General features: G+C 31.1%; 2 protein-coding genes across 3 annotated transcripts in view; one reads left to right on the top strand and one right to left on the bottom strand.

The window, feature by feature from the left end:
• Positions 1 to 15,388, bottom strand: part of LOC127709243 (fas-binding factor 1 homolog) — a 38,294-nt gene extending 22,906 nt beyond the window's left edge. For both annotated transcript variants that reach the window (XM_052214659.1, XM_052214660.1), the window contains exons 1-9: positions 15,244 to 15,388; positions 9,081 to 9,111; positions 7,004 to 7,060; positions 5,156 to 5,193; positions 4,470 to 4,510; positions 3,725 to 3,827; positions 3,012 to 3,465; positions 2,041 to 2,145; positions 261 to 416 (exon numbers count right to left, since the gene is read on the bottom strand). In XM_052214659.1, the coding sequence (XP_052070619.1) occupies positions 261 to 416; positions 2,041 to 2,145; positions 3,012 to 3,465; positions 3,725 to 3,827; positions 4,470 to 4,510; positions 5,156 to 5,193; positions 7,004 to 7,060; positions 9,081 to 9,111; positions 15,244 to 15,252 (994 nt within the window). In that variant the 5' untranslated portion in view covers positions 15,253 to 15,388. The remainder of the gene's footprint in view (positions 1 to 260; positions 417 to 2,040; positions 2,146 to 3,011; positions 3,466 to 3,724; positions 3,828 to 4,469; positions 4,511 to 5,155; positions 5,194 to 7,003; positions 7,061 to 9,080; positions 9,112 to 15,243) is intronic.
• A 93-nt stretch (positions 15,389 to 15,481) lies between these two features.
• On the top strand, positions 15,482 to 19,981 carry LOC127709254 (nucleoside diphosphate kinase homolog 5-like). Its single transcript, XM_052214683.1, has 5 exons — positions 15,482 to 15,670; positions 17,163 to 17,368; positions 17,817 to 17,917; positions 18,819 to 18,937; positions 19,847 to 19,981. The coding sequence occupies exons 1-5, from the start codon at positions 15,527 to 15,529 to the stop codon at positions 19,919 to 19,921; spliced, it is 645 nt and encodes a 214-aa protein (XP_052070643.1). The 5' UTR covers positions 15,482 to 15,526; the 3' UTR covers positions 19,922 to 19,981.
• The last annotated feature ends 2,283 nt before the right edge of the window (positions 19,982 to 22,264 follow it).

Here is a 22,264-nt window from a genome sequence, read left to right as displayed (position 1 = left end):
CACTTATATTATACTTTTTTTAATCAATCTCAAAAAGGTAATCATTATTTACTTAACTTTCAGCCAAAGTACAATAATGTAATTACTACTCTTATGTATGTCTGGACAAGCAAAACAACTTTACTATTAACAACATTGACAAGTTTTCAAACACAATACAAATTTATTTGAATAAGCAGCAAGAGTATTTCAGCCTTCAGAAGTTAAGTGTCAATTAAAAAACAAAGGAGATATATCAACACCAAAAGAAACCTTCATACCTTCTACAACTTTAACGGGTTCTGGTTCCTGTTTTTTGACAACTGGTTCCTCCTTCTTTTTCATTGAGGATCTTTTAGCTGCAGGCTTTGTGGCCCAGGAATCATCATCTTCATCATCACTTAATAAACCAGCTAATGGATCATCTTCATTAAACTCTGCAACATAATAGTCATGATAACTGTATTTTACTGTTCTTTGACAGTTTGAATATACTTACCCCCCAAATGATGTACAATCTATTGCTTTGACTAAGAGGAGCATATCAAAAACAACTGGTTTTAGTTTTTCTGTTAAACCATAAATTATCCATACTGCATGTTCAAATTGTACATTATTGATATTTACTTGTTTTTTTAAACTAACTAAACACATGCCTGTCAACCTCTGAAATTGAAAATGCAGGTCATGACCTGCATTGAAGAAGAAAATGTCAGTTCACAACGCGTACAAACTTTTTCGGTCCAATTTTAGTATTGAGAGGGGTTTTTTTTTATACACTATAACATATACATGTACCACTGAGTTTCCTAAAAATAATCACTTTTGTATTTGTTGAGTATATAAATATGTATCATTAATCAAATATCTTTCTTAAGCAATGCCCTTTTACTGTTTTATTCACACTAGTTTACTTCTTTTTATTAATGATTGTCATAAATTTACCCCAGCTAATCAATTATAGCTAATGTGCTCCTGTACACAGGAGGAAGATAAATAGAAAGTAGTTAGTGTGTTTCCTTTCAGTGTAATATCTAGAGCATATGGATTTGATTTAAAGCTTTTAAATTTAAGTGATAACAAAATTATTCTCTCCAACAGAAATGTTCAAATTGTTTTAAAATGATTTTTACAGGACATTTGATATTTGCAAATGGCAAATCTTTTAATCCGGACATAGAATTGTATGTCAAGCTTGACTGGCTTCAACTTTCTGTGGTACAATTAAAAAACAATCCTCGAATTGTTTCTTTTCAATCAAATGTATATGTTTTGATAGCTGTCTTTCAATTGTTTACCTTTCAAAGGAAAAACGCAGAGAAAACCAAAAGTATATTTGACTTCTAAATACTGGAAACAATACCGGTCAGAAATACGGGTGAAAACAGGTCATTTTCTCAAATCCCAGGTTATTTGAATACCTGGCGGGTATTGAAAAAATCCTGTGTGAAGGGGGAAATTCTCCGGTGTAACCCACAGAATACGGGTCAGTTGACAGCTATGCTAAACACAGCTTGAAAAACATGTATTTTTAATATATCTTTAATTTCCTATGTTAAATTTTCAACTGAATTAAAACCAATAATAAAAGGTAACTGATGCAAAACTGGTTAAGTAATTTGGCTTGATTTTGATACAAAAATATACGTCTCCCCACAAAATCAAAATAAAATTATTCAATCTTTATAAAAATTTGAATTGCTCATGTTATTAAGCAATTCTGTAAAATGTCATTCCATTCCAATGTAAACTGTAGGTAACTTTGCACTGACAAACTTTTCCATCTGTAGAATTGATCAAGTTCATACTTTGCTATTGGAAACCACATTATTCAGTAAAAAAAAAAATAAAGATGGACAAGAAGACATGCACTGAAGGAATTCTGGCAGTTTTCATTCCAAGTATGTAATTTCAAATGTAGACAGACGGACAAACAAAGACATATTGATTTTCAATGTTCTTATCATCAACATCTTCTTAATTTTTGGACAGAGAATCTTTCAAAACAATAAGATTTGGACTTTTTTTTTCTTTCATTTTCATTCCTATTAAGATCCTTACCTCCAAAATCATACTTTGGTTTTGCCTTTGGTACAGTTCCTGGTCTTTCTGGTGGTGCTGTTGCGCCTGGCTTTAAACTCTCTGATCCATTACCGTTATATATGTCTAAAAGAAAACAAAATCTAAAAGACCAATCTGACTTGATATAAAAAAGCAGCATATCTTGACATGTAAATTGTTACATTAAAACAATTTAAGGTAGACAGGGGGTCTAAATTAAAATCCATAGAATTTTTTAATAAGTTGCCAAAATGTAGTATATATCATGCTTTTTTTCAAAAATACAATAAAAAGTATGGGTCACAGGGCTTTTTTTCAAGCTACAGGTTAAGCAAAATTGTCAGATTTTGTATAGAAAACCAATTTTGTGTGATAAAAATAAAAATAAAACACTGAATTTTAAAATAAAATATGAGAAGATAGCTCTTATAATGTGATTTCAGTAACTACAAAGAAAAATTGGGGTCACAGGAATTGTTTTCTTGCTACAAAACAAAATATGTGACATTCCCTTATTAAAGGTACATTATCTGAGTTATCTCCCCTTATGTGGCAAAGTTGAAAAAAATTAAAACAAACATAAAGTTTCTGTATTTGTAAAAAACAGTCTAAAATTTTATAAAACACATAATTTTCTTCATTTAGATGAAAAGTCTTACAAACGAATTCAATTCTTCTCTCAAAAGTTGCACATTTCATTAAAGATCTAGACCGATTGTTTTCTGCTATTTTACAATCCAAGGTGGCAGAAGACACCCGATCTACCTTAAGTGTAAATGACTTGCAGAAATTCTAAAACACCATTATAATCATTAATCAGCAAAACACATCTCCTATGATTTGATCATATGCCTTTAATTCAATTTTTCTATCCCATCTTAAAATCATAGTGGTGACTTTGAGCCAGTTTGGCCGACTCAAAAACAAGGGTATAAAAAGAAAAAAGACGAAAAATCAATATTTTAATGTACCATTCATTTTCCCTGGAGCTGTACTTGGTTTTGGTATAGTTACATCCTGCTGTTTATACACAGGAACAGATGCTTCAGCTTTCCTACCCCCACTCCCTGGTCTGTCTCGCGACACTCCCCTAGGACTAGTTGGCTGATCACTCCATGTAACCCCACCACCCTTACTTCCACCAGTACCAGGTCTTTCTCTAGATACACCTCTTGGACTAGTAGGCTGATCCCAGGTTGATGTTGGTCCACCTGCTCCAACTGGGCTTTTTGAAGTAGGAGAAGTTACTCTAGCCCCAGGTGAGGTAACTCTCTGTTGAGGAGATACAGCACGTGGTGTAGTACTACGAGATCTAGGAGTACCTCCTCGACGTGGTGTATTTGTTTTACTAGAACTTCCTCCTTTGGTACTTCCCTTTTTCTTGAGTTTCCCCCCAAATAAGTCAGCATCCATATCTTCTAAATCCTATAGAATCAAAATGAAGATGTTTATTTTTTTTCATTACAATTTACATTTCCTATGTTTTTTTTAATAACAACTGTATTTTCCGTTGAAATAAAAATTTACATCCTTTTATCCATCACTTAAAAAAACCCAAAATAAACAGTCCCACATATATTCATTTATTTGTCCATTTCAATTATATCTTTTAGAATTTGAATTATATTATACGCATCCCAGTGTAAATTAGATGTATATATGCGATTACAGTAAATGGGTCTACCTTAATACTTTGAGCCATCTCTTTCACATCAGCTTCTGATACATCAGAAAGTCCATCTTCAGCACTAGCCGCAATGTTACTATAGAAATCTTCATCTCTAGACCTACAAAAAACCATCTTCAAATTATTAGCCAAAATACATGAAATAAATAACACACAGGAAAAATAATGACCCTACAAGCTTATTCTATTTCAGTTATTCATTGTCCTTTGTCATCTTTAGCTCTTTAGCTATATCTGAAGACGAACAATCATTGTTAAATTATCCTAAATGTAAGACCTTCTGTGAAGAATTAATTAACTGCAACACACTCAAAATCTGTGATTTCTTTTTAGTATATCTCTTTCCAATGCAAAAAATGTGTGGCAAACATATGCATATAAATATTTCATATATAGATTTTTTTTTAAATTTAAAACAACAATCTTAATGTGAAATGTAGGTCCAAGTATTCAGATTGTTTAGGAAAAAATGTAGTGTTGACATACTGAACTGAACCTAACAAAAGTCTGACAAGCATTGAACGTAAGTCTCAAAAGTTGTTGATCAATGTTGTACTACATAGGGAGAACTGAGGTGATCAAATGGAATTTATGGACCATTTGAATTTAAAAGAAATAGATTTCAAACAAAACTTCACAATTCATGCTGTACCAATGAAATAAATTTATACATTTTAGTCACATTTGCAGCACGGCATAAAAATGTTCTAAAAAATAAAAATGCATTTGAACTAATAATTACCCCTGCTTTTTTCCTTCTAGTGACCTTGTTCTTACAGCAGGCTATAAATATAAGAGTAAATATGCATGATAATTTCAATAGAAGTTTAAAAGAGCTATAAATTAAGTATCACTAAAAATATCAATTTCATTATGTTGTTTTTAAAAGAAAAAAAGTCCCATTGATTAAAATTGTTTTTTATTGTTAACTTAAAAGAAAAAAAAGTCCCATTGATTAAAATTGTTTATGTGTTGTTATTACTTAGTGTGAGCTACTGTCATCACATTAGCATCAATGAGCAACCTCTGCAATGGAAACCATTTTTCCCTATGTAAACCACATAAAATATTTATGTCATTTTTTTATTCCTGCAAATTTTCCTTTAAATCTTTACTTGAATCGACTGTCTTACCACTAATTACTGGTAGTCATACAATCCAATTACAAATGAGCTGCGTCAGATAGAAATCGACCTGTTGCAAATGAATATCAATACACCTGTTAACCTATTTAGGGTTAAAAAAATCTCTACACAAAGTCTGTAACTGTTTGAAATTTGAGTTGTTATAAGAACCCTACATAACAGACCAAAATTCATCTTTTATTTTGTATTTGAATGTTCTAAAATCAATCAAAGTCAAAATGTATACATGCACTTACATAAGGTTGATCTCTTTTCGCCACAGCTCAAATATTATACTACTTACAGTATGTGAAGGTGGACTTTTCTTTTTTGGTGAAGAATCTATAATATTAAATTACATCTCTAATAGTATTTTATTTTTAGATATAAATAAATGAAAGAAAGAAAATCTATAAGCAAACTGCATATTATTCCTGTGTAGAGGATAAATTTGTCATCTATTGCTAATACTCCACACATATTCAGGATGTGAACAACATGAACAAATTGAACAATAACTGAATTAAGTAAGATCTGCAAAGGGGGGAACTTTGGCTGCCACTTGCAAAGAGAGAGTATGTGGTATGTGTTAAAGGAGCAGAAAGTTTCCCCTTACGATACACCTTAGGATCCTTAAAGTATTTCTACAGGTATAGAAAGTTAGAAACATTCTACCAATAAAGGCATCCAGCTTAGCATCCCCATTCCAACTGATTGATTGATGATTGCTTTACGCCGCATCAGCACAAAAAGGCTATATCACAGCAACTATTTCAAATGGATAATTTGCTGGATGAATTAATAAGAAAAACATCCCCTCTCTCACCTTTAATCAAATAAAAAATTTCTTTTTGTACATTTTATAAGTAGCAATATATCAATACCTTTAATCTATAGCTTTAAATTTCTATATCATTTCAGCAATAGTATTATGTCCTACCCAGGTATTAATCATCTGAAACCAGACTTTAAAATATGTATATGTCAAAAGGTCTTAAATTTGGTAAATATGAAAAAAGGAGATGGTAAATGTTCATTTAGGTCTGAAAAATAGCCAACTACAAGCCTTAAGAGTCTTTATGTATTAAGAGTACAGTAAAACTAACGCATATTTACAAACTTAACCTTTTATAGGTCGGTTACCTACAGTAAATAATTTATAAATATAAATTGCCATTTCAAAAATAAATGGAGAATGTGTCTATGGGCCACAGATCACTTGTAAATATGCATGATACAACTTCCACATACAGATGCAGGATACACGTATTTAAGACTGTTTTGTGATTATAAGCATTGTGTATAAGTTTCATAACATTTGGTTGAGGCAAACTAAAGTTAGAGAAGGGAAACGACAGTTTTAGCAATTTTTCCATTTATAAAGGGGCATAACTCATGAACCGTAAAAGTGACGCCACCCAATTTCGAATTTGAACTGTGTTTTGAGGTAATAAGCATTGTTTTTAAGTTTTATAACATTTGGTTGAGGCGAACTAAAGTTAGAGAGCGGAAACGAAAATTTCAGCAATTTTTATGTTTTGAAAGGGGCATAACTCATGAACGGTTAAGTGACGACACCCAATTTCAAACTTGATCTGTGTTTTGTGGTTATATGCATTGTGTATAAGTTTTATAATATTTGGTTAAGGCAAACTAAAGTTAGAGAACGAAAACCAATTTGGGGATGTTCAGGACGGACAGATGGACAGACGGGACATACAGACGGACATGGGTAACACTTAATGCCCCTCAGCTATGGCAGGGGCATAAAAAGAAATTTCAAACACATATTCAGCTATTCTAAATGTAAAACAGATCACTTTAGTCTTTTATTACACAACTATAATGCTTATCAGATTAAAAAAGTAATTCTTTACTCTTTAGTAGCATTACATATTTATTTCTAATTAGAAAGATATACTGTGGATTCATTATTATTCAAGGGATACCAATTTTTGTGGACGTCAGGGGTACAGGTGAGCCATGAAATTAAATGTTCAATGAATAACACATTTTCTATAGGCTTGTATGCAGATTTTGCCAAAACCACGAAATTCTAAATCCACGAAAATACAATTTTTCCTTAATCCACAAATATAATTGAATCCACAGTACCATATATATCTTCAATAACTGGATTAAAAATTCCTACCTTCATCAAGCAGACCTCCAAGTAAATCATCAAGACCATCTGAACCTTTCTTTCCTTCTGAAAAACAGGTGTATCTATTATTATTCAAATTCAACCTAAAAGGAGTAGCTAAAATAGGTATGTCACTAAAATATGTTCTATTTAGAAAAATGTAAATCTTTTGAATGATTTCTAATAGACAAATTTACAAATATTTTCAAAATTGATCTGAAAATAAGCGAGAAGTAAATTTATACTGTTAACATTGAACGATGAAGGAGCTACACATTATGTCAGTTTTATTTAGTCTGACCTTCTTTCGACATTTTCATAGACTTTCTTCTATGAATTTATAATCAAAGCGCTTCTGAGCACTGAGGGGTAAAGATTGCTTTCACTTTGCAATTTCATGAATTTAATAAAAGTATTTAGTAAGGCAAATTATAAATTTGAGTTGGAGTTATCTTCGTTAGTTCATGATTGTACATTAGTACTTAAACCTACTTTTATAACAGATGCATATGCCATGCATTACTTATGTAATTTTTAATAAAAGAAAAGTTAAATTTTCTTGAAAAGTATGGTATTCAAATACACATCATATTGTAACTTGAATATCTAAGTATAACATATCATCAATAAATTCCATGAAGTTGACTGGATAGGATTAAAAGAGTGATCACTTCACTGCACTATTTTTTTTTTTAACTATCAAAGGTAGTGAGAAACCTTGGAAGATAAAGATATCAAGTCAGTAGCAATAGGGTTTTGATTGCATTTTATGCAATCTTTACCCAAAAAAATAGTATTTGTTAAACACTTATATTGGTTATGAATAAAAGGAGATTTGGAGTATACATCAGCACTTTTCTGCTCTCCACTTAGCTATTGAGTCCTCCTGAACATGCATGAAATATTTGCCACTGGATGTTAAGCAACCAGCAAATAATCAGATATTGAGCTGATTTTGTAGCTGTATACCGGTAATAATTAACCAATAGATCAAGTTTGCATGTTGTTTTTTATGACTAACTTTGAATGAAAGGCTGCAAGTGAGAGCATTTGTATCCTAATACCAACACACTGATTTTTAGTTTTCCTAAATGAAACTTAATGTAATCATGTTATAAATCAGAATTTCTCACACACTATTCTATATGAATATGAACATGTACATTCATAATAATGATTTTTCACCTTCTTCAGAAGTTAAGATAATGTGAAAGTACTTAAGAGACCAAATCATTAATTGCATAGGTTTAAACTTTGTACAACATCACACTACGAAAAATTTCATTTTTGTTGAGCCTGCGACTTTTGTCGCAAAAGCGAGACATAGCGATCCTACATTCCGTCGTCGGCAGCGGCGGCGTCCACAAATATTCACTCTGTGGTTAAAGTTTTTCAAATTTTAATAACTTTCTTAAACTATCCTGCATTCCAACCAAACTTGGACAGAAGCTTGTTTATAATCATAAGATAGTATCCAGGAGAAAATTTTGTAAAAAAAAAAATCCTGTTTATCCGTATTTTACTCATATATGGACTTAGTTTTTCTGCCAGTTAACATACATTGTAACATTCACTCTGTGGTTAAAGTTTTTCAAATTTTAATAACTTTCTTAAACTATCTTGGATTTGTACCACACTTGGACAGAAGCTTGTTTATGATCAAAAGCTAGTATCTAGATGGAAATTTTGTAAAAATTTATTCCCTGTTTTTCCGTATATTACTTATAAATGGACTTAGTTTTATTCCAGTTAACATTACGTACAGTCTGCAGTTAAAGATTTTAAAACATTTATTAGATTCATAAACCTTCTTGGATTTTTACCAAACTTGAACAGAACTTCTTGCAATCAAAAGATAGTATCTACAGGAAAATTTTTAATAATTTTTTCCCCATTTTTATTGAGCCTGCGACTAACAGCAAAAGTAGGCGAGACACTGGGTTCCGCGGAACCCTTACGAATTTTTATTAAATAAATACTGTTCTAACCTTTTTGTTTCCTTTGAATTATCAAATCAGTGAAAAACTTATTAGACTCGTCATAAATAACTTAATTTCCAAAACAAAATAATAAAATTTATACATACTTTGTTGTTTCTTGCCACCAGGTGTCCACGCCTGAAATTAAATGCATGCATATGGTAGAATATAACTTTTTTAAGTTCAGATAAAATGATTTATTTCAAGACAAATTTTTAAGCTTGGTAATTGTACCAGGCCTTGAATAATCAATGAGTTTTTCTACAGAACCCCTTACGAATTTGAAGTTACATACTTTCACAATCTGATTAAAATACAGATCCTGTCATTGATTGTTGGTTCCTTACAATCCTGTGTCCTATGGGGTGCATACTGCATAGATAGTTTTAGATCAACGAAAATTTGACCAAGAGCTATTTCCTTTTTGTCCAAATGTTGGAGGTCAATATGCACAAATTTCTTTATTATTCAGCCAAATTCAACAAAGCTAAACTGACCCCTAGACTTTAAAAAAAGTTGTTTTTCAACCAATTCTATTTTTTTTTTTTTATGTTTTGCAGAATTCATCACTATGATCAAGAAAGGTTCTCTACTCAGATTTGCTTGTATTACATTGTACAAGTTTCAATTTTGGTAAATCAAATACGAAAAATCAACCAGTATTAAACATCTCCAACATGTTAACAAGCTTAAACAGCTAGCAGTTGGTGCAAGACAACTTGGCCTGTAGACAACTTGGACCTTCTACAAAAAAGGCAACTGGGTCTGTATATGAAGAAAACTTAGACCATCAATAAGTCAACATGGACCATCTATAAATTCAACTTGGACCGCCTATAATCATGCCAACTTAGACAAAGGATTAAATAAAAATTTGACTACTATGGTAGAGGGTCTGAGCTGACTTTAAAGACGGTTCAAGTCAACTTATTGACGGATTTTAGGTAAAATACAATATATATATGCAATGAGATTAAAATTAAATAAATAAAATTAGCGAATTTCAAAAACAAAAAATAAAACATATTCAACATCAACTTCATTTTCTTGAGCATAAATTTAGTTTTATATTAATTATAGATTTATAGACGATTGACTGATTGGTGTCTAACGCCACTTTCAGCACTATTGTGCTATTATGTGGCAGTCAGTTTATCATACCTGCCAACCTCTGAAACCTTCAAAGAGGAAGATCTCCTCCTCAGCTATGACAGCTGAGGGGGAGATTTTGTGCATTTTCAAGTTAAATAAATGACGTGTTTACGTATTCATCTACAAAACACCAATAAGGGTTAATAAATATACTTTATTTCTTCAATTCATGGTTATAATCTATACAAAGTGTTTTTTTTAAGCCTTTTTCAATACCTCCGAGTCTCATAACTCATAACATTCCATCTTTTGATTTTGTTGTGAGTCTCACACTTAGCATGCTTTCAAACACTGTACAGACCACAAGAAGAAATCAAAAAGTTGATTGAACATGATGTGCAAAAAAATTCATTGCCAAGTGAACTTGGTCGTAAAAATTGAAAATCTTTCATTCACATCTGCTTGACATTTCGATGTGAAGTTATCTAGTTCTTCTTTATTACACAGTGCTGCTTGGTTCAAACAAAGACCTCTATATTGTTGGAGTTGACATAGCAGAACTGAATTTCGATTACTTATATATTGAACATAAAAACTACTGACCAAAGTTTTCAAATGATCGCAGATTGTTTATTTATTTCTATTTATGAAAGTTATGAAAAATCCAGAGAATTACGAACGCAGGTTATTCCAGGTCAAAATATCTGAAAGCAGGATTTTCTATACTCCTGCGCAGGAGCAGATGAGCAAGATTTCCAGAATTTCGTTGTTTTCAAAACGGGAGGGTTGGCAGGTATGGTTTATATTGGTGGAGGAAGCCGAAGTGGCCAGAGAGGACCACCAACCTTCGGCTTCGGTAGGAAAACTGATAATCCTAGTCAATCAAGATTATAGTCAAGACCACCTGCCACATGCAGGATTCAAACTTACAACCTAGGTGTTGAAAGACTAGTAGAAAAATAGTTCGAACTTTATATTATAATCCGTCCGAATTGACTTATAAGCGGTACCTCGAATGACCGAATAACACCGTTATTAGCCAAATAACACTTGTAATCACCGAATAACACTTGAAATTTTAATATTAGCACATATTGGTGACATTTAAACATTGATTATTAAATAATATTGTATTATAAGTGTATTTTATAACTTAAAAATGATTTATAGAAATCAGGTAAGTTCATAAAGATCGCATTAAATATTAGTGTGTACATCCAACATGGTGACCAAGGAAAACACAATGGGTTGGCAGGTATGGTTTATATTGGTGGAGGAAGCCGAAGTGGCCAGAGAGGACCACCAACCTTCGGCTTCGGTAGGAAAACTGATAATCCTAGTCAATCAAGATTATAGTCAAGACCACCTGCCACATGCAGGATTCAAACTTACAACCTAGGTGTTGAAAGACTAGTAGAAAAATAGTTCGAACTTTATATTATAATCCGTCCGAATTGACTTATAAGCGGTACCTCGAATGACCGAATAACACCGTTATTAGCCAAATAACACTTGTAATCACCGAATAACACTTGAAATTTTAATATTAGCACATATTGGTGACATTTAAACATTGATTATTAAATAATATTGTATTATAAGTGTATTTTATAACTTAAAAATGATTTATAGAAATCAGGTAAGTTCATAAAGATCGCATTAAATATTAGTGTGTACATCCAACATGGTGACCAAGGAAAACACAATGGGAAGAATAAAAGAATGATTGCATATGCATTCAAAGGGAAAAGCTATGAAAATAAAGTATTAAATAATGTACTGTATATACAGAGTATTGTCCAATAATTTTTTTTCAGTAAGGTTTCGAAAAGTTAACAAGTACATCAAAGCCATGCAATTACTCCAATCACCAATTAGTTTTCTTAACGATTTACTAAACGTAATTAAGAATTTTCACATATTTAATTTAAATTTAATCAAAAAATTAATTATACTTGATTGTTTTATAATAAAAACAAAGCAGCTGAATGGATGATTCGTATGTGTGTATTTTCTCAAAAAGAAATTAAAGATTTTCATTGGCAAATATTAATGTTTTTACAAGTAACTAAAATTTGGTATAAAAACATGTGAAGACATATGTGCTGTCTTCCATCTTTAAAATGGCTTTATATCCTTGTGTTCAATGTGATGAAGAATGTGCTGATTGCACAATTCAGTGCAGTAGTTGTGATCGTTGGGTTCACAGTGCTTGTGTCCCAATGAATTATTCAATGTTATCGGCCTGGTCAGATGTGTCTTTAAGTTCCTATGTAAGGACTGCTGCTTTACAGACAACAAGTACGACATGGCCAAGTCCCTAGAAAGGTAAGTAATTTTATAAAGTATATTTTCAACATAATATTTATTAGAATGTATATGAAATATATAAAGAACAAATGTGAAATTGTACATATTTAATTTTAATGAAGACATTAATTTCACTAATTCGATTATATTTAACTTGTTTCTTATTTCATTTTCTTTGGCAATATATATTCAATTTACTTAATTTACTAAAAATTCAGAAATAAAAGTAAAGGAAAAAAATATAATATTCTTAGTATTGACGTTTAATTATTTTTTTATTGCTATGTTCATCCATTTTAATACATAATTCAGGAATAAAAGTAAAGGAAAAAAAAAATAATATTCATAGTACAGAAGTTTAATTTTTTTTTATTGCTATGTTCATCCATTTTAATACATTAAATTAAGTTTAATAATGAAATATTTTTTGCCAATTAGATAATTTAATTGTGATAATGCTAAGTTCCCAATAATCAAAATATTTATTACCTTACAATTCTATCATATTGTTAATTAGATTGTTGTTTACTGACACGTGCCCATTACATAATTAATCATTAAATGATAATGAAATTATATTACGGTATGGACACTCTGCATTAAACTGGCTTGTGACTGTCTTGGTATACCAAGGCTGCATTACCAAAACCAATAATAATATTTAAAAAAAAAGAACACAAATAAATATTTACAACTATATACAATATATGTACTTCCTAACTATATCTTCTGTAAAAGTGTAATAAGCTTTATTGTTTCACAAAGAATTTTTGATTATTTAAAATAATAAAATTTTTCTTCAGAAAATAAAAAAAAAAAAAAAAATTATTTAAACTTATTTGATATGAGTTTTTTTCTGTTTAATAAAATACTTTTTTTTTGCAAAATTCAAGACATTCGATGTTAAAAAGTTTTTCTTCTTCTTGAACAAAATACATTTCACGTGGAGTCAATGATAAAATATTTCAGTTCATTTGATAACTTTGTTAATAAACCAACTGACCGACTTCCTCAAAGCTACTAAGAAGGCACAGTAACCTTCTTTGGTGAAATGTATCCTATAGCGCGCTTCGTATTCCGTCCGATAAACATTAGTTGGCTTGAAATAATGTACAAAATGATTTTCAAGAGCAATGCTTTTCATTTTGTTCACTATCTCTCGGCGAACTGTATGCTCATCGGGAGTGCAATACCAAGGCCCAGACCGCTTCATAACAGACATGAATACTACTGATACTCCTCTCGAAAGACGAGCATAAATGAAAGTATTCATGTCTGTTTTGAAGGCAGCCTCATCAAAAGAATATCCGTCACAATCATTGCTACCTATTTGGCAAATAACCACTTGTGGATTATAATGCACAAACAAGCCAGTCTCAATTGCTTCAGTCAATCTCTGGAAAGTGGCACCAGGATAACCATGCATTTGAACAGAGACCTTCCAATGAGCATTAGATGGGTTCTCCTAGGTATGGGGTTTCTAAATAAAATGTTGTTTTCGCGGACTTCAACAGATAAGCCCGTGCCTTGTGCAGGATATCTAAGTAGTTTTAATTTTTCACAATAAAATTCTAAATAAATTGTTTTCGCGGACTATGACAGATAAGCCCGTGCCTTGTGCAGGATATCTTAGTAGTTTTAATTTTTTACAATAAATTCTAAATAAATTGTTATCGCGGACTACTATAGATAAGCCCATGCCTTGTGCAGGATATCTTAGTAGTTTTAATTTTTTACAATAATTTCTAAATAAATTGTTTTCCCGGACTATGACAGATAAGCGCGTGCCTTGTGCAGGATATCTTAGTAGTTTTAAAAGGGCTTGGTTACTCTCCATTTTTAAATTAAAAAAAAAAAAATAATACACAGATATTTTATTTAAAAATAGAAATTTTTGATTATAATATTATTTTTTTATAACTATAAAAAATTTTTTTATTGTAAACAGTTAAATATTCCATATTTTCTCTAAAAGGGGAGGCGCCCACCCTCACATTGTTCATTGCCTTGATGTGGCGTGAGGGCTCCACTTTGGTGGTCTAAAATGAACACGTTGAGGGATTGTATGCAATCATTCTTTTATTCTTCCCATTGTGTTTTCCTTGGTCGCCATGTTGGATGTACACACTAATATTTAATGCGATCTTTATGAACTAACCTGCTTTCTATAAATCCTTTTTAAGTTATAAAATACACTTATAATACAATATTATTTAATTATCAATGTTTAAATATCACCAATATGTGCTAATAATTTCATTTTGGATGTAACGCTTCTTCTGATTGGCTGACGTTGTTTTTTTATCAACTCATAGACATAATTTTGTCATGTGACCGTGACGTCATCAATGTTTTTTCATGGTTTACTCCGGTTTAAAATGGAATTTAGAATTAAATTATAAGAAATGACTGTAATATTTTTTCTGTCTATTCGAAATAACATAAAAAATGTGGTGCACACTTTAAAATAACCCGCGTAAGTGAGCACCACATTTTTGATGTTATTTCTTCATAGACAGAAAAAATATTACAGTCATTACTTAAATATTAAAATTTCCAGTGTTATTCGGTGATTACAAGTGTTATTTGGCTAATAACGGTGTTATTCGGTCATTCGTGTTACACACTTATAAGTCGTCAGAGTTGTCTCTGGGCTGAGTTGTCCCATATTCCTAGCAGTGGATTAGATGTATTAAATGAGTTGTCCCATATTCCTAGCAGTGGATTAGATGTATTAAACTCTAACCAAAACCAAAGCATGAGCAATCAAAACTACAATATCGTTTGGACATGTCATGTGTGTGCATGCATCACTTTTTTGTACTTTTGCTATTCAGCTGAACTTTCTGAGTTTTTAGCAATATTTACATTAGCCATGATGTTTTCTAATGTTCCGATCCAGAAGCGTATCTATAGATTTGCAGCTTTACACATTTCGTATTATATCTTTCAAATCATTTTCTTGTAGATATTATCTGCTTCCCTTAGTTTACGTTTATCGTAACATCGGAGATTACGGATATTGGTTATTTCAAACGAGGAACCAGTCAGTTCTTTAAAATCTCGTACGGTGCACCGTACGTGAAAAAGCGATATCATAATATATTTCTTAGCAACAGGGAGAGGACGCCATAATTTTACAAGGGACAAAATGACAGGAGAGAACGAAACTGTTACAATGGATCCACCACATGTGTATGTGGAACGGACATTAGCAATTATCAAACCAGATGCAGTTCATAAGGCAGAAGAAATTGAAGATATAATTTTGAGATCAGGATTTTCCATTTTACAGGTAATTTAACAAATAAGAAAATATGTTATCCCAATCCTCATCTATCATCTTACAGCAAAAAGACTATTGCAGAATTTGGATTATCAAGTCGATACTGGGTCACATGTTTCTACATATAGAAACAGAATATTAAGATACAAATGTAAGTTTAATTTGTGTTGCCATATCTTAGTTTGTACAGTGAAGCTGAGATTCTCCCAAATCCTCCAAAGAAGCATGAACCATTGCTATTAAACTCATACCACTCAAAGTCAGCTTGTACCAATGTTAACTCTTACAACTGCGAACCCCGCTCCATTCAGCAAACTTGTACCATTAAAAAATAAAAATATACAACAATGAATGTTTTATTGTTTTTGCAAATCTTTATAAAATATTAATTGATTTTCCTGAATTTTTAATTAAGAAATATAAAATATATGAATTTCTTAATTACTTAGTATCATAGACTTAAATTGAATTGTTTGTTATCTTTAAGTTATATTCTATTACCATTTTAATTCACAAATTCAATTCCTTTAATTGTGTGATTATGTCTGTAGTTAACTAATCAATTTACAGTTTAAATCAATTATTAAGTATGCAATGGTACAAGTTTGTTTTTTAGTGGTAAGAGTTCAATACTATGGCACGAGATAACTAATACATGTATATCATCCTCCAGTACCCCTACTATAGAATTCTACCCTAATCTTTCTTGTAAGTATCAGAAACACCTTCAAACTAGTAATTATGACTATGATAAGTTTTATGTGTCGTTTAACTCATTACATTTACATTTAAGGAGATGAGACCACTATCCACCTGAATAAAAATTTTGTGGATAAAAGAAATAATAGGTCACTGTAGGGCCTTGAACATGAGCAAAGCCCATACTGTATAGTCAGGCAGCTACAAAAAAAACCCACCACCCCACCATGACAACATGTGAAACGATTCAAACAAGAAAACTAACATCCTCATTTATAACTAAACAATTACGAAAAACAAATATGACAGACCTGAAAAAATGACAACCACTGAATTACAGGTACCTGACTTGGGACAGGCACTTTAAAAAAAATCTGCATTTAACATCAGAATAACAGTTTGTGTTGCCTGTACAGATATTACTATAATGTAACAATAAGATGGCAGAAGATAAAAGGTAGTCATGTGATGTCTATTTTAATCAAACTAAAAAATGTGGCTGTGTTTGTATAAACTGAACTAAAAGGGAAAAAAAGTAACAACATTGTGTCATTGAGCTATAAAATTTGCCATATATGTATAACAGCAACATAATGCTACAAATCATTGAAATTGACTGGATTTAATCATCTAAACAAAGGTATCCAAGAAAATGTTGTGATTCAACAGTCTATCCTTTATATGCTTTTCTAAGTTATGGTGAAGATTTTATAACTTAACTTTATTTTAAATCAAAGAGAGGGTATGTCACCCGGCCTGCACATGTAATATTGATTATATGCGTATGCTTTTTTAATTGCAGAAAAGAAGGGTCCATTTAACACCTGAACAAGCTAGTGATTTTTATGCTGAACATTTTGGAAAATTTGCATTTACAAGTTTGGTAGCTTACATGAGCAGTGGTCCAATGATAGCACTAGTTCTAGCACGTGATCAGGCTATATCATATTGGAAAGAATTAATAGGACCTACTAATTCTGTAAAGGCAAAACAGACACACCCTGACTGGTTTGTATATTTAATATGTTTGTATTTTGTAATGTTCAAAGAAAGACGCACATGTCATTCCCATATGAAGGTGACATGAGCTCTCTTTTTTTGCAGTTTTATCATGGAAACTGGTTTTGTACGTTTGAAATAAACTTTGTTGGTAGTACAATATAAAACAAAATGCTGATATATTGCATTTGAATTACTTCCCCCTTCATTAAAGAATTAGCGAGCTAGGCCTTTTAATAATGTGTAAATAAACAACTGGCAAAAGATTGAAGCTATTATTGTATTATTGATTAATGCCATTTTCACATCTTGAATATTCATTTAGTATTAAATTTTTTCAAAAGAAAAGGATTATTATTTTAAGCCAATACATTAGCTTTTTTTTTCTTGTAGTTATTGACCCTATACAATAAGTGTTAAAATGATCTGATAGACTTAACTATTATATTTTTTACAGTTTGAGAGCTATATATGGTGCAGATGATCAGAAAAATGCATTACATGGGAGTGACACTTTTTCAGCGGCAGAGAGGGAAATAAGATTCTTTTTTGCAGACAGTAAGTTGTTTGAATATATTACATTTTAGGCAAAAGGTAATAAACTGCTCTATTGTGGTTTCATTACAATTGGTGGAGTTCTCTGATTTTCGTTGATTTCGTGGGTATAGGTAAACCACAAATTTTGATATTCAACGAAGTTCAACTTTACAAAAGCTTATAAATGCCAATTTTTGCAAAACCACAAAATAAGATATCCAAACTTTTTTTCTCAATCCATGAAAATAAGCGAATCCACGTGCACTGTCACAGTATTTAAGTAGTCAACAATAGACTTGATGAATTTACTGTATTTCTGTTTTTGTTTAATAGTTATAATCATTAACCTACCTTCAATATATATACTTTTTTATTATCTTGATTTAGAGGACAAATTATTCAAACAAGGAATTATTTGAATTCTGGAAAATTGATAAGAAATCTATGACAAAAACTAACCCAATTTAGGATGGTTAGACATGCATGCATGCATGGCTTAGGGAGGTTAGTTAGTTCATATTGAAATATCAGTGAAAGTAAAATTAACCTTAGCCATGCAAGCATGGCTAACCCTTTTTAGTTTAGTTAGTTTTCATCATACATTTCTTATCAATTTTTCCAGATTCAAATAATTCCTTGCTTTCATTTTATCCTTAAAATAAACAGTTACCTTAATATTATTCGGGTCAATGATTGAAGTTACTGTATTAGGTTAAAAACATGTATGATGTTGTCGTTCATCATTAATAATAATCTTTTTCACAAGATGTGATAGAAATAACATGCCATCGTTATACAAATTTATTTTAAATAAGAAAACCTTATTTATACATTTATAGTGCTATTTAGCAAGAAATCAGTTTGTATGTGTGATAACATCATTGCAAACAAGTTTGATATGTTAAAACTTTTTCTAAACCAGGTGTAATAGAACCAGTCCAGACAGGCCAAGCTGCAAAAGATTACTTGTCCAAATCTGTAAATCCAACATTACTGAAAGGTCTGACAGAATTATGTAAACAGAAACCAATAGATCCTGTGGTAAGTCCAATCAGCAATATTGAGTGAGCGTAATTACTCAGTTTGAGCTATTCATCTAACATTAGGTATATGTGTTAATCAGCGAGAAAGATTACCAAAATCTTTCAACATGCATAACAAGTAAAATTCTTTAAAAATAAACATGCATAGAATATGCAAATGATTTTTCATGCAAGACATTATTTTTATCAATTAATTCACTGAAACACCCTTTTCGAAAGGTTGATAGCCACTAGAATTAATATGATATAGAATTTTCATTATTTCTTAGTGTAAAGAGTCAATTTTCAGAAAAATATAGATCATCATCCATAGTTATTTTCAAGAAATATGGGGATCAAAATATAAACAAGTTATAGGGGAAACCACTCTTTGGAGAGTTAAAAAAATGTTTTTTTAGAAATTGATGTTTTAAAGAGGGCAATATTTACATTGATTGCTTCAGTAAATGAAATGAAAATGGGGCACTCATTATTGCTTTTTCACTATTTTAAAAATATTGAGAAAAAAAAGAAGTTTTCTAGTAATATCTAGTTTATCTCCCCTGAATTGTACACATTTGTGCATTTGTGCTAAAGTTATCTCCCAGACTCCCATGGCAAAATTCTTGGATTCATAAAAATTTGATTTATTGGTTTATTTCTAAGTTAGGTCTTGTTGTTTGCAAATTTAAAAAGTATAATATTTGATATCAATTTATACAACTAGTCACTTATCAACGATGTTGGCCCCAAAAGAGATCAGTTGAACAATGTCTATCTACTTTAAAAATATGCTTCAATCACAGTTTAATTTCATTATTGATATGAATTGAAATCAGTTTATGCTGGGTACATTCAGGCCATAATTTTAAATAGAAGATAAACTCATTCAATTACTTTGTAATAATATATTTTTATTCTTTTACAGATCTGGCTTGCAGATTGGTTGCTTGAAAATAATCCAAATAAACCCAAAGTTCGACAGCAAGTGGAAGAATTATGAACTTTATTGACATTTACTCCCTTGTATATATACATTTGTAAATAAAAAAAATTAAAATTACCATAAGTATTAGGGATTTAATAGTGGAAACTGATAACAGATAACATTTTAAGAATGGAAAAGTATTGAACAGAAAATGGTTGACATGATTTAAATGAGAAGTGAAATTCAACAATTCAGCAACCAACAATATAATTTATAGAGACGGACAAGTCCATAAATCATAAATTAGGCTGTGTGACTAGTTCAGTAGAAATGACCAACAACTTGTCTTCCCCTTTCATCCTGTGTCAATACAAAACAGATTAACCCTTAAAAACAATAATCAGATATGCATATAACTTAAAAATGTACAAGTTTTTTGTTATTATGCATAAGCAATTCTGTCAGGTGTTGTTCTATTTCAATTAAAAATTATATGAGATTTTGAATTTACAAACTAACCCATATTTAGAAATGGTGGTCTAGGTTTTGCTGTGCCAAACACAATCTTTTTCTACTGAGAACACTGTCTCCCACTGTCATGAGGGAAGCAAATTTCTATAAATGAACAAAACATTAAGACACAACAATCATTTTGACCCTGCTATTCAAATAATGATGAGAAGTCTTTTATTTCTTTGTTCAAGCTGGTGGTCATCATATGCATTGTCTACTAATCATTTTTGTCTGGCCTGTGACAAAAGTCACAGAATGGGAGAAATAGTGATAACAATCCTTTGATGGCAACATAAACTATTAGTATAAAGCTTTATATTTCAGAAATGTGAACCTGGATGTTTCATACCTTTTATGCTGACATCATTTGTTATGAAGTTTCTGTCTGTCATCATGTCCATTGTCATGGACTTCATTTTCATAATTCAGAGAATGCTTGCTAGAAAACAATTTATAGGTTTTTGTCATGTGGAATACTCACTAATTACGAGTAATAGGATAACTTTTTTTGGTATTCGGGATCCTTGGAAAGTCTACATATCTGTCAGACAGGGTCTATGGGGACCACATCCTATATACAAGGTGATAGGATGTGCTGCTGGAATAGGTTCACCTGACCTTGGCCTCACTTCATGGATCAGTATTCTCAAGTCCGTATCTCAGATACTATAAGCAATAGAACAATTATTTTTTGGTGTGTAGAATGATTGTAAGGTGTACTTGTCAAACTGGCAGGTTTCATTTGACCTTGTCCTCATTTTCATAATTCATTAGACAATGTTTAATTTAGTTTTTGTGATTTGGTCTATTTCTCCGATACTATAAGCAATAGGGCAATTATATTTGGTAAATGAAATGGTTGCATGGAGTGAATGTATGTCTGGCATGTTTCATATGACCGTGACCTCACGTTCATAAAGTCAATTTTAAGTTTTCATGGTTTTTGTCAGTTTATCAGATAATCTAGGATAATAAATACTATAAGGAGTTGTCTGACAGTTTCAACTAAGTTAATTCATTGCCATATGATCAATTTTACAATTTATAGTTTCACTTTATCTATATACAATTTGTTTTGAATATAATAGCAAAATTTGCAAAAATTTTTATTTAAGGGTAATAACGCCCATTAGAAGTTGAACTGTGCTGGTTGTTTATTGTTTGCTCAACTTTTACAACATATGGTCTTGAAACAAAGGGACGTTTTTGCACACAAAAAACTGGTTTAATGGCCACCATATTTTGTGCCTGTATCAAGTCTATCTGGAAGTGGTGTTGTTCTTTGATGTTTGTCGTTGTTTGTGCAGCTTATTTTAAGAGTACTGTTGTACTGTTCAATATTTCTGGTTATTATTGTTATCCTTGTGTATTATTGATAAGATGTGTAACATACTCAATAGTTGTATTATTCTCAGGTAGTGACTATGCTATTCTTCCCCTATTAATGAATTTTTGATAATGACATTCATGCCAATAAAGTCAGCCTACAGAAAGCAAGCACTTAATCCCATAATATCTCTATATAAGACAACTAAAACATAGTCACATGAAAAATAATGTTATTAATTTGCATTACATAAAAGTATGGTAGCACAAATTGATTTTTATAGATCATAAGGTGTACTTTTTATAGTAATAACCAAAATCACTAAATCTTAAAGTCATGCAAAATTGACGACAAATTAAGATGTTTACTGGGTAAGTGTTATTTGTTAGCAATAGGATTGTATGCAGAGTGATGAAATATCATTGATAATGTTAAAATAAGTAACAAACCTTAAAATAAGGTGACTAAAAATAATTTCTTTGATTTTTGCACAACACATATTTTTAGAATGAACTGCATCAGATAATCTTCAGTCCATACACTTGAAGATCCTAAAATGTAAAATGTTTGAGCACATG

Source organism: Mytilus californianus, unplaced genomic scaffold (assembly GCF_021869535.1).
Source record: "Mytilus californianus isolate M0D057914Y unplaced genomic scaffold, xbMytCali1.0.p SCAF_7, whole genome shotgun sequence".
Classification (NCBI taxonomy): Eukaryota; Metazoa; Mollusca; class Bivalvia; order Mytilida; family Mytilidae; genus Mytilus; species Mytilus californianus.
The sequence above is the reverse complement of the archived record's forward strand: the minus strand, read 5'-3'. Positions and strand labels throughout refer to the sequence as shown.

What these genes read in the sequence shown, in the direction of transcription:
- LOC127709254 (XM_052214683.1), top strand. Translation starts at nt 15,527, where the DNA reads ATGACAGGAGAGAACGAAACTGTTACAATGGATCCACCACATGTGTAT. An exon ending in CAGGATTTTCCATTTTACAG is followed by an intron (nt 15,671 to 17,162) that starts GTAATTTAACAA and finishes TTTTAATTGCAG; the next exon opens with AAAAGAAGGGTCCATTTAAC. An exon ending in AAACAGACACACCCTGACTG is followed by an intron (nt 17,369 to 17,816) that starts GTTTGTATATTT and finishes TATTTTTTACAG; the next exon opens with TTTGAGAGCTATATATGGTG.